Here is a 13,822-nt window from a genome sequence, read left to right on the forward strand (position 1 = left end):
AGGGAGGCTTCTCCTTCAACACTGATCTGCCTCTCAGCTGTAAGAAACAGCTTCCCCATTCTCTCACCTTCACTGACAATTTTTCAAAATTTTTACAATTAATACAATTTTTGAATGCCATCTCAGTAGGTTTTTTGTTTGTTTTCTTGGTTGTTAAGGGCCAAGCTCTTAAACTGTCAATCATTAAAGCAAAGAGAGTTTGAGTGGATGAAGGAGAGGATGAAGTGTTACACACATTCACTTCTTCATTCACACTAGGAAGCAATGAGCAAAACTGATTTCCCTTGGCAAGTGACTTGTATGGATTTATATTACTTACAGCAGTCTCCTACAGTGATTTATTACAAATAATGATAAAAAAATACACTGTTTGGATGTTATTCTGTCTCTAATTCAGGGCCAGTTGAAGGTCAAACCAAGAAAACAAACTTTGTAGCTGACAGCACTTACAATTTTGAAAAAAAAAAGTTACATTATGAGAATTCTGTTTGGTGAAACATTTTGAAGAGATTTCAGGATTTCACACGACCTCTTAGAACTGCTGTGAGAAAAATGCTCACTCACAAATGACTGTTAGACTGAACAACTTTCCATACAAATTCTGTTATACAGGATACTTCATCTGAAGTCAGTCTTACACCTGTAACCACTGAAGACATCAGACACACTCCTGCATCCAAAACCAGCACAGTAAGTATGGTAGGATCAAAGCAAGGCTGAACAATTTCCATTTGGAATGACTTCTTAGTAAAAATGTAGATAACATTTTATTATTTGTAGATGTTTTTCATTTCCTTGTGAAATAAACTATCATTAATATATTCTATTCTCAAGCATAAGACATCTTAACTGTTCATACAAAGCTCAGCAGAGCATAATTGCTCATCATCTGACTTCACTCATGCAGGGGAACATCCATAACCTAAACTCCTGGAAAATTTACCTCTTTACCACTCTCAGCTGCCTGAGCAAGAGCAGAGGTGAAAAAGCAGCTGTGTGCACAGCACCCCCTTACCTGGAAAAGGTTATAATCTTTATGGAAAAGGCCACTTAAGTGTTATGGTGGAATTTGGGGAGCTGGGGGTTTTTTGCTTAAGCAAGCTGGAAGTTATCTGGAAAGTCAAGTCTCCCATACAAGAGACCTAACACTCCAGAAAGGTGAATAAAAATATTAGCATTTACTGAATATGGAGATAATTTAAGTTAGACTTCAGAAAACAGCAGTGATAGCTTTAGGGACCATATAATTTGCTCAGAAATAAATGACTAGTGAAAAGGGATTACCAATACAGGAGGCAGCAGGGCTGAAACTCCAAAGTTATTTTTCCAGAGATGAGTTTCTAAATTATCTTCACTAGTGCTGTGAAAACTACAGTACTAAATGCTTCATTAGAAACAAGCAAACCAAAGACATTTTCCTTGATGACCTGTAGCACTTCAAGTCCAAAAGAAAAAAACTTTGAAAATCAGATTATTATTTGTACTGAGTGTTCTGAAAAAGACTAATTACTGGAAGCACCTCTCACAAATTAAAAATCAAGACTGGTTATAAAGTGTGGGGTTTAGGTTTTTTAACAGAAGAAAACATTTAATAAAAGCATGCATTAATGATTTCTAATAAGCTTTAGGCAAGGAGGTTCAGAGTCTGTGCCCACACCACCTCTCCCACACCCATCTGATTTGTGTGTAACCAGCTTGTTGTGAAGTGAAACTGTGACAGACACAGCAGGCAAACCAAACACACACTGAGATCTAAAAGGGAAAAGGCAAAAAATCAAAAAATAAAGTGAACTAATTGAAAACTATAGATCCTAACCCAGGCAGACTGGAAATGCTCACACTGCTCATTCATCCTCTGCTCCCAAGGGATCTTATTTCCAGTCCCCACAGACACAATGGAGCAGGAAATGGAATGGAATTGATATGAACAAATGGAATTGATATGAACAAATGGAATTGATATGAACACTGCTGAGAACACACCTACTATGTGATGAAGACTAGCATTACCTGGAAAAGAGATCTTTCCCTCACTAACCATACACTTAGAAATTTCAAAGTGATGCTTCACTGGTCTACTTTGTGCTAAGCAACGACTGAACATCAATTTTTTTCCAAGAGACATGTAAAATAATAAGTTTTTCTACAAGGAAATTGCCCTGGAATTTTCACTGCAAGGAGGAAACACATCTTAGGATTTCTTAGCTATTTCCACTGCAGTAAACCTTTGTGATAATTCTTTAATCAATGTGCCTCTGTTCCAATTAGCTTCTTGCCCTTTTAAATCTCTGATCACCCTTTTTATGGGAGTTAAAACACTCAATGGGAAACATCTACAAATAAGTAAGTGAAATGCCATCAGCTCTGGCTGCAGGACAGACACCCAGCTGCCTATTGCTAGAGCTGAAAATCCTACTTTAAAGAGTGCTCATCCATAAGGAGGGTAGGCTTTTGTCAACTCTGTTTAATAAGCACAGGCCTGGCTGGCTCATAGTAAATAAACACACAGTAATGACAAAATATTGTGAGTGTGTCCTATTTTAGAAACTGTGATTGTCAAAATATAGCAAGTTTGCTTTGATCTCTTTCCATAAACTTCACAGCAGCAAATCCTTAAATATCTATCATTAGTTAAGCTCCAAATTCATAATCAAAAACTGGAAGATATTTAAAGCATACATGCAGCTGCAGTAAGTAAATTCAATGTACATTATCTTTTAATAGTTGAGATTAAACTTAGAGAATACAGAAGCATTTACCAAACGTGGTTTAACAGATTTACTATTTTCACATTAATTTGACAAAGAATTTCTATTTTTGTTACTAACACAATCAAATTCAATACAGAGATGAGCAATATTAAAGAGTGCAAAGCATGTACAAGTTTTAAAGTGAAAAAGCACAATGTTAATGAAATAGTTTCCTCCATAAGCTAAAGTCTTCTGGTTTCTTTGGGTTTTCTCACCATAGGTATTACTGGAGACATTACATACAAATTTGAGATGGCCATGTAAAGGAAACTAATTATTCTCATTGCTATCACCCCTGCCACTCTGCAGAAACCTGAATGCTCAAAGCAAGCCTAAACCTCCCAAACACACAGGCAGGCACTTGCATGCAGGGAACATGCAAACCCAACACCTACCTCCACTTCCCACCTTTGGAAAGAAATATAAGCAGGTAAAACAAACTTCTGAAGGGCCCTTGTCTTTCAAACTGGAACAGGGAAACAAGTGTACATCACCTGCCAAAATGCCTGCCTCTAGCCTAACAATTACCTAAGAAAAGGCTTCAAAGTCAAATTCAGCAGCACTGAGCCACTCAAAGGTAAAACATAATTTACTTCTGCAACCGAACTCACTCCATGAGGAGGAAACAATTTTATTTCCATAATTTTGTACTTCACAGATTTTCTCCTTGTGTACTAAAGCATTCTTTACTCCCACAGGGACTGACTCCATAGGCAAGGGTGCCTGTAAAGCACAAACACTTCTTCCCACTTGGCAGACAGGTGGTTTTTTACTGATCTGCTGGTTGGGACACATCACAAATAAAGGTATGCAACTTTCACCTTCTTCAATCAGTCTGCTCACCAGGAATTTCTCCTATTAAAGTAAGGCATGATTTTTCCAAGGATTTCTTCCCATTGACAATTCTTTGAAATGGCAAGGAAGAGAGCAGGCAAAAAGAAAACCAGAGAGACTCCTATCCTAACAAAACCCAACCAGAATTACAGTTTAATATTCTCTCCTTAAAGATAGCTCCTTCTCAAGTATCCTGCCAGACACATGAATCAACAACTATATTCCAACTGCAACTGTCAGCACCAGATGCTTTATAAGAAAATGTAAACCTCCCAGATGGTGCTGAAAGGGTAGTAAGAAAAAGAGTTACACAGCCATTTGATTACTTACGTTGTTGTTGCGTGTTTCTACTGCTGGAAACTTCCTGACTATGAATTTGACAGCAGATTCCAGGTTTTTGTCAATAAGATAGGATGGTTTGGCTTTGGGGTCACCACATGCCTATAAAAAAATACAACACAAAATGAAGTAGAAACACAATCATCCATGTAAAGCTAAGTGAAAGTTGCAAATCTGAAGACAAACTAGAAAGATTCCTCTTTTCGTTTGTTTGCTTTTAGTGAGCAGGTGATAAAATGAAAGGCAAAGTGCAGGGACTGTCACAGCTGAAATATGCAATGGGAAACAGTACAGAGATGCTCTTCTACTGAAAAAGATGCATGGAAGTATCAAAGCAGTTAGTGCAGAACAGCAGTGAGGGAAAAAACTCAGTCCTAAAAGAAGGAGAAAAAAAAAATGTTTCCTTTTAATGCTATTCCTGGTTTGAGGTAGTATTGTATTCATCTGGAGTTAACAAACTGTTAGAGAACTCGATCATGTCATCATCTGTGGAGGACAGTGCTGGGCACATTAAATGATTAAACTATCCTTTGTGAAACAAAACTAAACCCCCCACCACCAACCTGCATTTCATTCTTTTCCCACTTGTAACTGTAAGACAATTTTCCATCCCACAATCAAACCACCAATATTTGCCTAACACAGTCTCTTTTCCTTAAACTGAAGCTTTACTCATGTTCTTTATTCCTACAGCAGCATGGGCTGAGCTTTGAAAGCAGCAATCTAAAAGTTTCACTAAATTTTGGTGCGAAGCCACAGCTAAGGTCTCTTAAATAACTTACGGAGACGGATCAGCACAGCTTCTCTGGACAGACAGACACCTGAGGAAGCACCTCCTGTTGCCAGCTCCAGGGCATGCTGCCAGACACTGCTCTGCTACTCTGACCAGAGAGCCATGCCACACCGTTTCATTTGGAGTAACACACTAGAAGTTACTTACAGGACAAAATGTGCGCTCAGTGTTTCTCTCAAATATTCATTTAGCTTGATTTTCCTCAGAGGGGTTTGCAAAGGAGTTTCACATCTCATGCAAAACTAAATTACATGCTAGGCGTTTCTACACAACAGAGTGAACTCAAATGACAACTCATTTCAAAACTTTTCCACACTGATTTCTATGACCGAGTTGTGGACTGCAGAGACAGAAGTCATGGAGTATGAGACCGATTCTGAAAGCGGGCAAGCGGGCAAAGGGAAGGTGAAAAGCTTTGCAAACCTTCCAAACTTGTCCTTGCTGGGAAAGCAGTGTAATAAAAAGAGAGAAAAATTACATATAAACAAATTACTCTTAAATTCTAAAGTATTACATTTATGTGAACTAATACACTATTACCTACATCCAAGAGAACATTACAACCATCTGTCATCTAGTCAGCACACTTTCTACTGGGTGTGGATTATTCCAACACTCACAAACATCTTTACACTTATTAGAATTTTAACTACTGTGCAAAGCACTGTGAATACACTGAGACATGTAACTACTAATAGTACTTCCAAACTAAGTTCAGGTGGAGAGGGAAAAAAGTTAACAAACATCACATGCAACTACAGGGGGAAAAAGGAGAGAAACTCAGTGAAGTTTTACATACCTGAAAAAGAAACGGTAGCCAAGAAAAAAAAACAAACACAAGAGTCATTATTGAAAGTTTCTAAAACACCTACCAGCAGTAGTACATGACCATCACGATGTATACTCATGTACTATTCTGATATCAAAATGCTCATATCTGCTAAATTTCCCACAAAGATACTAAACTTTATTACAGCATCATATCTATAAGAGGAATTTATAATGAAAATCAATTCAGCAACATCCACAGTATGTTAGATATTAAATTGTTGCTTCAATCTCCTTAGAGCAGCAAACCACACATGTCAAACTATACTGTAAAAAGGCATTAAATATTCAACATAGAGCTTCAAATTTAAGAAGTTTTAATTAACTCCGTGTCATGGGTGTCAGAACCTTTGTCAAATTATTTCAATGTGTTGTTCTTGCCACACAACATGTAACTTTCTCTATTAGAAGGATTACTAAGAAAACAAGTTAACTGACACATATTTGAGCCCTGTGTACTGTTACTGCCCTGTTAAATTCCAGCATGGTTGCTGTTACATAGGAGACAAGAAATTTGCCACTGTTGACTTCATAAATTTTTCAGTCTGAATTCAAACACTCCTTCCACACACACTCCTTATTTTTGCCAGAAACAGATGTTTTCCTTCCTATCAATCAGCTCTTCAAAATGTTTACTAAGACTTACGTTCTACCCCAGCCCTTACACACACTCAGAAGGAAACAGATCTGAAAAAATCAACATGCACATCCTCCAGCTCAGCCCCCAGACAAGACAAGTGCTCTCCCCAGTCTAACTGGCAATCCTCTCAAGAGATGGGAAGATCTCCTTCTTTCCTTCTCCCCACCATTAGTTAGCTGACATCACACTTGAAGCAACTGTAACTCTTCCTACTAATGAACTACACTAAACTGATGGATAAATAAGAAAATTCCTGCAGGATGTTACAAGCATCCCTCACACACACAATTCCAGCTTCTAGGAAGCTGCCCCAGCCTACCTAGACTGAACTGAAAGAGGACAAGAGATGGCACTGAATGAGTGGGTCACTGTCCCATGTTCCACAGCAGCTCAGCTCCTTTCTAAGAACTGGTATTAACAGATCCAAGAATTAGGTGTTGTTGCACCAACAGTTTTCATCCATACAGTTACCTGCATTCAGCATCCCAGGTAAAACAGTCTCCATAAGTTAAACCTCTCCCAAAATGGTGAACAGACTTCAAACTCCCCATAGTTTACTCTATAAAGCATAGAAGAATTAATATGCAAACTCCAATCCTAGCACTTTTGCACAAGCATGAAAGTGTGGTAAGACACAAACCAAATTTTGCTGTAAAAACATCAAAGACGTTGAGGGCAATAGCCTTAGAATGTAGATAAGAAATGTAGTTTTTGCCTTAAATAGTTGTGTTAGTCAATACAAAACCCTTTGTGAGTACTGTAATGGGTAGGAACATTGTGGCAGAACATACAAAGGCCATTTCCCAAATACAGCTCTCCAGCATTCACACACAATTCCGAGCACCAGCCAAAACCAGCAGCCCTTTCCCAGCCTCAGACAGCACTTTGCCCCCCCATGTGGGTTGCAATAACCATTCCCCAATTCATTTCTTGTTAGGAAAAACCCCACAACCCAGAATTACTACAATTTTGAGCATTAAAAAGAAATCCACCAATTTAAAATGTTCTTACTCGTGCAGCATTCACAGAATACAATTCTGAAGCTATGAGATTCCAGCTGCTTCAGCCCCAAAATATTATACTCAAAGAATCTCCCAGCAGCCAACTCTGAATTCCTTTGTATATTACTGAACAGCTGATAAGCAGCTATGCTGAAAAAGATCATGCAAAGTTATGGTTAGAAACTAATCTACATAATTCTTAAAAAAAGTTTAATGGATTCAGATGCTGGATTTCTTCAAGTTACACAGCATTTCCTTCCACAGATCTTTAGAATGGTACCCTGCTACGATAAGTAAAGGCACTCTGTGCAACTACCAACAAGAATAACAGATTTCTGCAGCTAAGAAGTTCATTATTCACAATACTGATTTGCTCTCATATGCACAGGTATCAAGCTTCAGAGAGATCAGACTACCTGCACTGTTTGCACATGTTCAGGCCCCATGTTTTGAATTAAAGCAGCATTTTCCTACCTATCCTACTGAGGTAAACAATTATATTAATGCTACACAAAATTCAGATTCTCTTCCTCACTTGATGCTATTAGGTTCTTCTATACTAATTTCACTTTGAAAATTAAGCCTGTTAGACCATACCTACAATTTCTAAGCCCAAGCTGAATTTCAACTAGATTCTGTAGCTCACCCAGTTTCCCACATATAAATTTATTAAGCACACTGTAGGCAACATCTAGGTTGTTGAATCAAAGAGTGACTGGAAGCAGAGGTAACCCACACCCCAACGAGCCCCTGCTGATCCCCACTGACAATGAGATCTTCACAATCATTCCCTAATATGGTGATCCATCTGCTTTCATCATCACAACTTCATCCAGACTGCACTTCCTTAGATTGTTCTCATGAACAATCAGATGAGGTCACATCAGCAGCCTTGCTAAAGTCAGCATGTAAAGTATCTTCTAACAGTCCACACTAGAGTGACCCATCCCCCTGTGAATGAATGAACTACACTGGCTTTGACACTGCCTGTGCAGTGAGAAATTCACATTGTCTTCTTGTGCTTGCAGCACCTGTTTAAGGCCTTGGTGCTATGAATCAAAAGTGGGGCAGGTGAAATGCAAGGGATAAAAAAAAGTAACAAGTTTCACTGCCACAAAACTTTTCCTCAAGGTAGTTCATAAAATAACATCTTAATAAAAAGAAGCAAGGCAATGGGACATCTCTGTCCATTCTCAACCTCAAATGGGAACTGTTATAACTTTTTAGGTCTATCTCCTCTGCACACAACTTTAAAAACCTCTTGCAACTAAAACTGGATTTGGTTTTGAGTTAACACAAAATGAACAGCGATTGCAGGGGGCAAGGTAACCTGTATTTGTAAGCCAAGAAACAAGATCATTCTGGGCATCTACTCTTGATGCAAAAGGGAAAATATACTCTGCATATTTTTGGGACATTTTTACTTTATTACAAAGTCTTTCTGTTTCTTTACAAATTTTATAGCTTTTCTGAGTGAAAAATAATAGTATGATATGGTATCACCAGTTAAGTGTTTGCTTCCTGAGCAAAGGAATTTTTTTTTTCATTGCCAGCACTGTGAGTTTGATAAGTAGAGGAGTAAGCCCCTAACAATCAGAGAGTATAAGCCATTCCTCCAAGATCACAGACTCAAACACACACTGCCATTTTAACCATTAAAGAACTGCTGACATCTGTGGAAGCAATACTGCCCCACCCCGAGACACTTCCCAGTGACCCAAAGACACTACCTGACATTATCTCTTCAACACCAACCTTACAATCCAAAACTAAATTATTGCTGAGCTTCTCCTCTCAGCTCAAAGGTCTGCACTCCAGCACAGAGCTCTGTGTCCAAAGGGTGATCTAATCCTACACCATTCCAAACTTGAGAGCTCTGCAGATTGGAAACTTCTCCCTAAAATCACCTCCAATCTCTTCCACTGTTTCCTGAAGAACTGCTCTAGTACCTGAGCAGAACTGTACACTTGATCCACTGGTTCTACTGATAAAACAATCAACTAGCTTTTACAACTCTGAAATTGGAGTAGTAACGTCCTCAAAATAGCTAAAACTCCAGTATTTCCACTACTACACCTTCAAAGAAAATATGAAGTCAGCTAAAGCCTCTGCAAACAGTTAAGTTCCTCATCTATGACCTCAGTCTGATGATGCAGTTCACATCTAAGAGTTGGTTTAAGATCCTCATTTTTCAGATACTATGTAATCAAGTTGGGAAACTCAAAGGATTTGTTTTGTTAATAACATTTAAAAACATCTTGTGAACAAACATAAAACCTATACTGTGAAGAACAACAGAACACTGCTAGCAAAGCAATTCATGCTAAATAACAGCCTCATGTTTGATTAACATATCCTCTAAAGAATTCAAAACCTTAACTTCCATCCCTAGCAGTTCTGTTGAGTGCAGTACTACTCATACACTCACCAAAATCACACCCCCTTGATTTGCTGTGCCTAAATCTCTACTTCAGGTATTTCAAGATCAAATCTCTTACTGTAAACACATCCTGGTATCCAAGGGTTTTATAAACAAACAAAAGACAGGCCCACAAAAAAGATTATTCTCTGCTGCCACCACTCTCAAACAAAACAGTTGACAGTAATGGCAGCATTTGCACAAAGCTTACCAACACAAGGCAGTGTGCACTGGAAGGTAATCATGAAACCCAAGCTTCACCTGAGCCAGGATGGCATGAAAAAACCCTGCTGTCTTTGATTTACACAGTAGTAAATGACAATAGTTACAAGGTAGACAATAACCTAGATAACCATGGGTAAATTCTTAAAAAACAGAAGGAACAAACCAAGAGAGAAAGCACAAGGGAAAGAGTTCCAAGTTCATTACTAATACTGGTCCCAATGCAAAAGGCAGCTGAAAGCAGCAAGCAAAGAGCCATCCTTCAAAATAACAACAGCAACAAAAAATCCCCCTCCTTCCAGGGCACAAATATAAGTACTGTCTCATCAGCCACTATCACCTTAGCAACTTCACTTTTCCTAATTTCCATGTCACTTCCAGAGGCAAAAAAACCATCCAGTCAGATAGTCTGTTTTAAAAACAACAAACTTTTAACTGTTTCAAAAGACAAGAGTGGCACAGAAGGTCAGTAAACAGGAAACTATGAACAATTATCAGCTATAAGCACAACAGCAACAAAACTGAACTTTGTATAGGAAGATGAGACAAAGAATCATTGTTAACTGCTTTTAACAACTTCTGCGATTCTTTGGGAACTGAAATTTTCCTGCTTTGTTTCAAACAGTTGAAAAAATTCTTAATCCTTGAAAATCTGTACTCTCTAGACAGCATCTACAGCAATCTCTATTGCTGGTACACACATTTCAATCTCTCACTTCCTCTTATTAAAAAAAGTCTAAACCATTTCCTTTAACCGCAAACCCACATATTGTGTGGTTTTCTACTAACTTCAGTTTCGATATCATCTTCAACAGAGCTCTGACAGAATCTTAAACAGCAGCTTCGGAATTGACAGCTTAAGGAGAGGAAAATAAATAAATAAACAAAACTAAAGCGTTCCAAGCAGTCAGCCATGCTGCAGCTGGGCTGAAGAGAGACTCACAATAAAATACAATAATCAATCCCAAGATTTCTGGGCTCACCCTCTGAGCTGGTCAGTTCTCCCTGTCTGACTGCAGCTGAAGAAAATTACTATTTGAATTCACAAATCACTACATGAATACACAAGAGTTGTGCCCGGGAAATCTCCATGTTTGCACAACTCCACATGACACAATAATCAAGCCACTTGGTCATGCCTGCTCTCCCTCTGTAGGCAAGACTTAGCAATTCTGGACTCAGTTTTTGGCATTTGCAGGAAAAAGTGGTGTCACCCCCAGTGCTGATGCTCCCCTACAGAGAGCCTGTCCATCTGCATCACTTCCTAAACATGAGCTCAGCAGAGCTACCACCATATGGGCCACCAGGCTCAGGACTCTGCCATCCACACATGCCAAGCAAGGAGAAACAAGTCTGCAGGCACTGGAGCACTTACGGGGTAAATGTCCCTGTATCAGAGCACTGGGAATGAAAACAGAGCCCAGACTCACAGTGGCTAAGGCAGACCTGTCAAGGCAAGGTTTCATTCCTCCAGTCCTGTTTCCTGCCCTGCAAAGCAAGGCTGTGCTCAGGAGAAATTCCCCTTGCTCATTTTTCACCTGGGATATTTCTCTCAAAGCTCAACAAGCAGACACACAAACAGCTTCCTCATTTTGATGGTTTTCCCCATAAATTGTGGATTTCTGTTTGTTAGAAGTGTAATTATATTGCTGCCATTGTTTAACTGAAGGGATTTTCCAAAGTACAAACCTACAGACTAAAAGGAACCTTTCAGAAAGACAAGAATTTGCAATCATCAAGTTAGAATGCTTTATGTCAGTGAAGAAGATCTGTAGAAACTCAAGTGCACATCAAATAGTGGAATGACTTTGGATGAATGCTGACTTTTAAATGGTTCAATCACTAAGTTTCTTGGGGCTTTTTTCCCCTGAAAAAACACCTTAATTAAAATCAACATTGCACTTGGTAGTCTTTTCTTCTTCTGGTAGTTCTTACTTCTTCCCATATGAGAAAAAAACTTTGACAAAACACATCCTCTACCTCAGATGAACCAGGCAGGGTCACTCCTGACAGAAACCTGGGTTCAGAAGTCAGAGGACCAAGTAAGCACCTAGAACTCTCACACTCCCTCTGCCACTGCAGCTGAACCCAGCATGGGAACAGCACTGAAATTTTAATGTGCTGAACCCACAAAGGTGTACTCACTGCTCAAAGGTAGTTACTAGCATTTTCTTTGAAATAAGAAAAACCTCTCAAATAATTGTGTTCAAGGCAAAGCAATAAAATCCTGACTAGTATTCATTACTGGAAGTGGGTTGAGGGGCCATACACTTTCAGACAGTTTATCTCTCATTAGGAAAAAGAAGGTGGGAAGGACACAAGCACCCAGCAGAGGGGCTGGAACTAGATGATCTTCAAGGTCCCCTTCCAACCCAAATAATTTTATGATTCTGCGGCCATGAACTACATTCTTTCCTACAGCAAAGCACAACGATTACCTCCAGAAGAGAAATTACCCGAGCACCGAAGAAATTAACCGAGAAACTAACCAAAGGCGTGACCCATCCTTCTCTCAACACCCAGACCTAGAGCTTCCTGCACGGCCGAGCCACCGCACCCGGGCCAAGCCCGACCCACTCCCCTGGGCAGCCGGGGAGCAGCCCCAGCACCCCCGGCAGCCCCAAGCACCCGCTCCATCTCACGCCGAGAGCTGCTAAGCAACCGCGCGCCTCGAACTTATCGGAATTAAACTTACTAATTTTACCCCGATCCCCTTTTTCCCTTCGGTAGCGACAGGTTTCGGCGTGGGAAAAGCCCCGCGGCGCTGCCCACTCGCGGCTCGTGTGAGTCACGCACGGCAGCGGCTCCGGGGGCTGCGCCGGGCCCAGGCCCCGCTCCTGCGGCCGCCGCGGGGATCGGCCCGGCCTCCTCCATTCCTTCATCCTTCTCTCCCGGTATCGATGCGACGGCCGCACCAAAGCCCCGGGCCCCCCTTCCCGGGCCGGGCGGCTCCCGCCCAGCCTCCCGGGCCCCGCCGCTAGGCCGCGGCGCAGCCGGCACAGCCGCAAGCCCAGCGGAGCGCCGGCCCGAGCGGCGCTGAGGATCGCGCCGGGGCGGCTCCCCGTTCACCCCCCCTCTCGGCCGGGGCCCCCCGCACCTTCTTGATGTTGTAGAGCCGGGTGAGCATGCCGACGCCGCGGTCGTTGAGGATGGTGAGCTTCTCCGCCAGCTTCTGCTGGCTGGGCTGCAGAACGGACCGCGACATCCTGGCGCTCGGGTGCCCGCACCGCCGCTCAGAGCCCCGCGGCCGCCGGCCTGGCCCGGCCCGGCGCTCCCTGTCCGCCCGGCCCGGCGCTCGGTGCCTCCGCGGGGCGTGGGCACGGGTCACGTGGGGCGGCGCTCGGGCGCCCCCGGCGGGCGGGCGGCGGCAGCGTGGAGCTGTGCCCGCGGCTCGGGGCCCTGAGGGTCCGTGAGGGGGCCGCGGGCACGGCCCCGAGGTGCGCTGCGGAGCCGTCCTTCTGCAAGGTTGACAGCGAATAAAGTTATGGATGCCTCATCCATGGAGGTGTTGGCTGGATGGAGCTTTGAGCAAACTGGTCCAGTGGAAGCTGTCGCTGTCCCTGGCAAGGAGTTGGAACAAAATGGTCTTTATAGCACCTTCCACACCAAACCAGTCTTCGAGGCCATGAAAGCCCCATTTTTTTTTTTACTTCATCACCTTCACTTTTTTATTCAATCGACTCAATTTTTTTACTTAAACAACGTAGGTCCTGCATGTTGGCCACAATAACTCCCTGCAGCTCCACAGACTGGGAGCAGAGTGACTGGAAATGGGCTCAGTGGAAAACACGAGCCAGCCCAGGGGAACAAGGAGGCCGATGGCACCTGGCAGTGTCAAATCGTGTGGCCAGCACGGCCAGGGAAGCTGACATCCCTCTGTACTTGGTCCTGGTGAGGCCACATCTCAAGCGACGTGTCCAGTCCTGGGCCCCTCAGCTCAGAGAGATATTGAGGGGCTGAAACTTGTCCAGGGAAGGGCAAGGAAGCTGGTGAAGC

At 41.9% G+C, this 13,822-nt stretch overlaps 1 protein-coding gene across 4 annotated transcripts in view; it reads right to left on the minus strand.

Annotated features, from left to right (window-relative positions):
• The window catches only part of NCKAP1 (NCK associated protein 1), a 45,328-nt gene extending 32,199 nt beyond the window's left edge, over window positions 1-13,129 (minus strand). For 2 of the 4 annotated variants that reach the window (XM_059868098.1, XM_059868097.1), the window contains exons 1-2: window positions 12,924-13,129; window positions 3,915-4,025 (exon numbers count right to left, since the gene is read on the minus strand). In XM_059868098.1, the coding sequence (XP_059724081.1) occupies window positions 3,915-4,025; window positions 12,924-13,031 (219 nt within the window). In that variant the 5' untranslated portion in view covers window positions 13,032-13,129. Of the gene's footprint in view, window positions 1-3,914; window positions 4,026-10,166; window positions 10,212-12,923 lie in introns of those variants that run through there. The other 2 variants (XM_059868101.1, XM_059868099.1) reach the window with 1 other exon arrangement.
• Window positions 13,130-13,822: the final 693 nt, after the last annotated feature.

Source organism: Haemorhous mexicanus, chromosome 26 (assembly GCF_027477595.1).
Source record: "Haemorhous mexicanus isolate bHaeMex1 chromosome 26, bHaeMex1.pri, whole genome shotgun sequence".
Lineage (NCBI taxonomy): Eukaryota > Metazoa > Chordata > Aves > Passeriformes > Fringillidae > Haemorhous > Haemorhous mexicanus.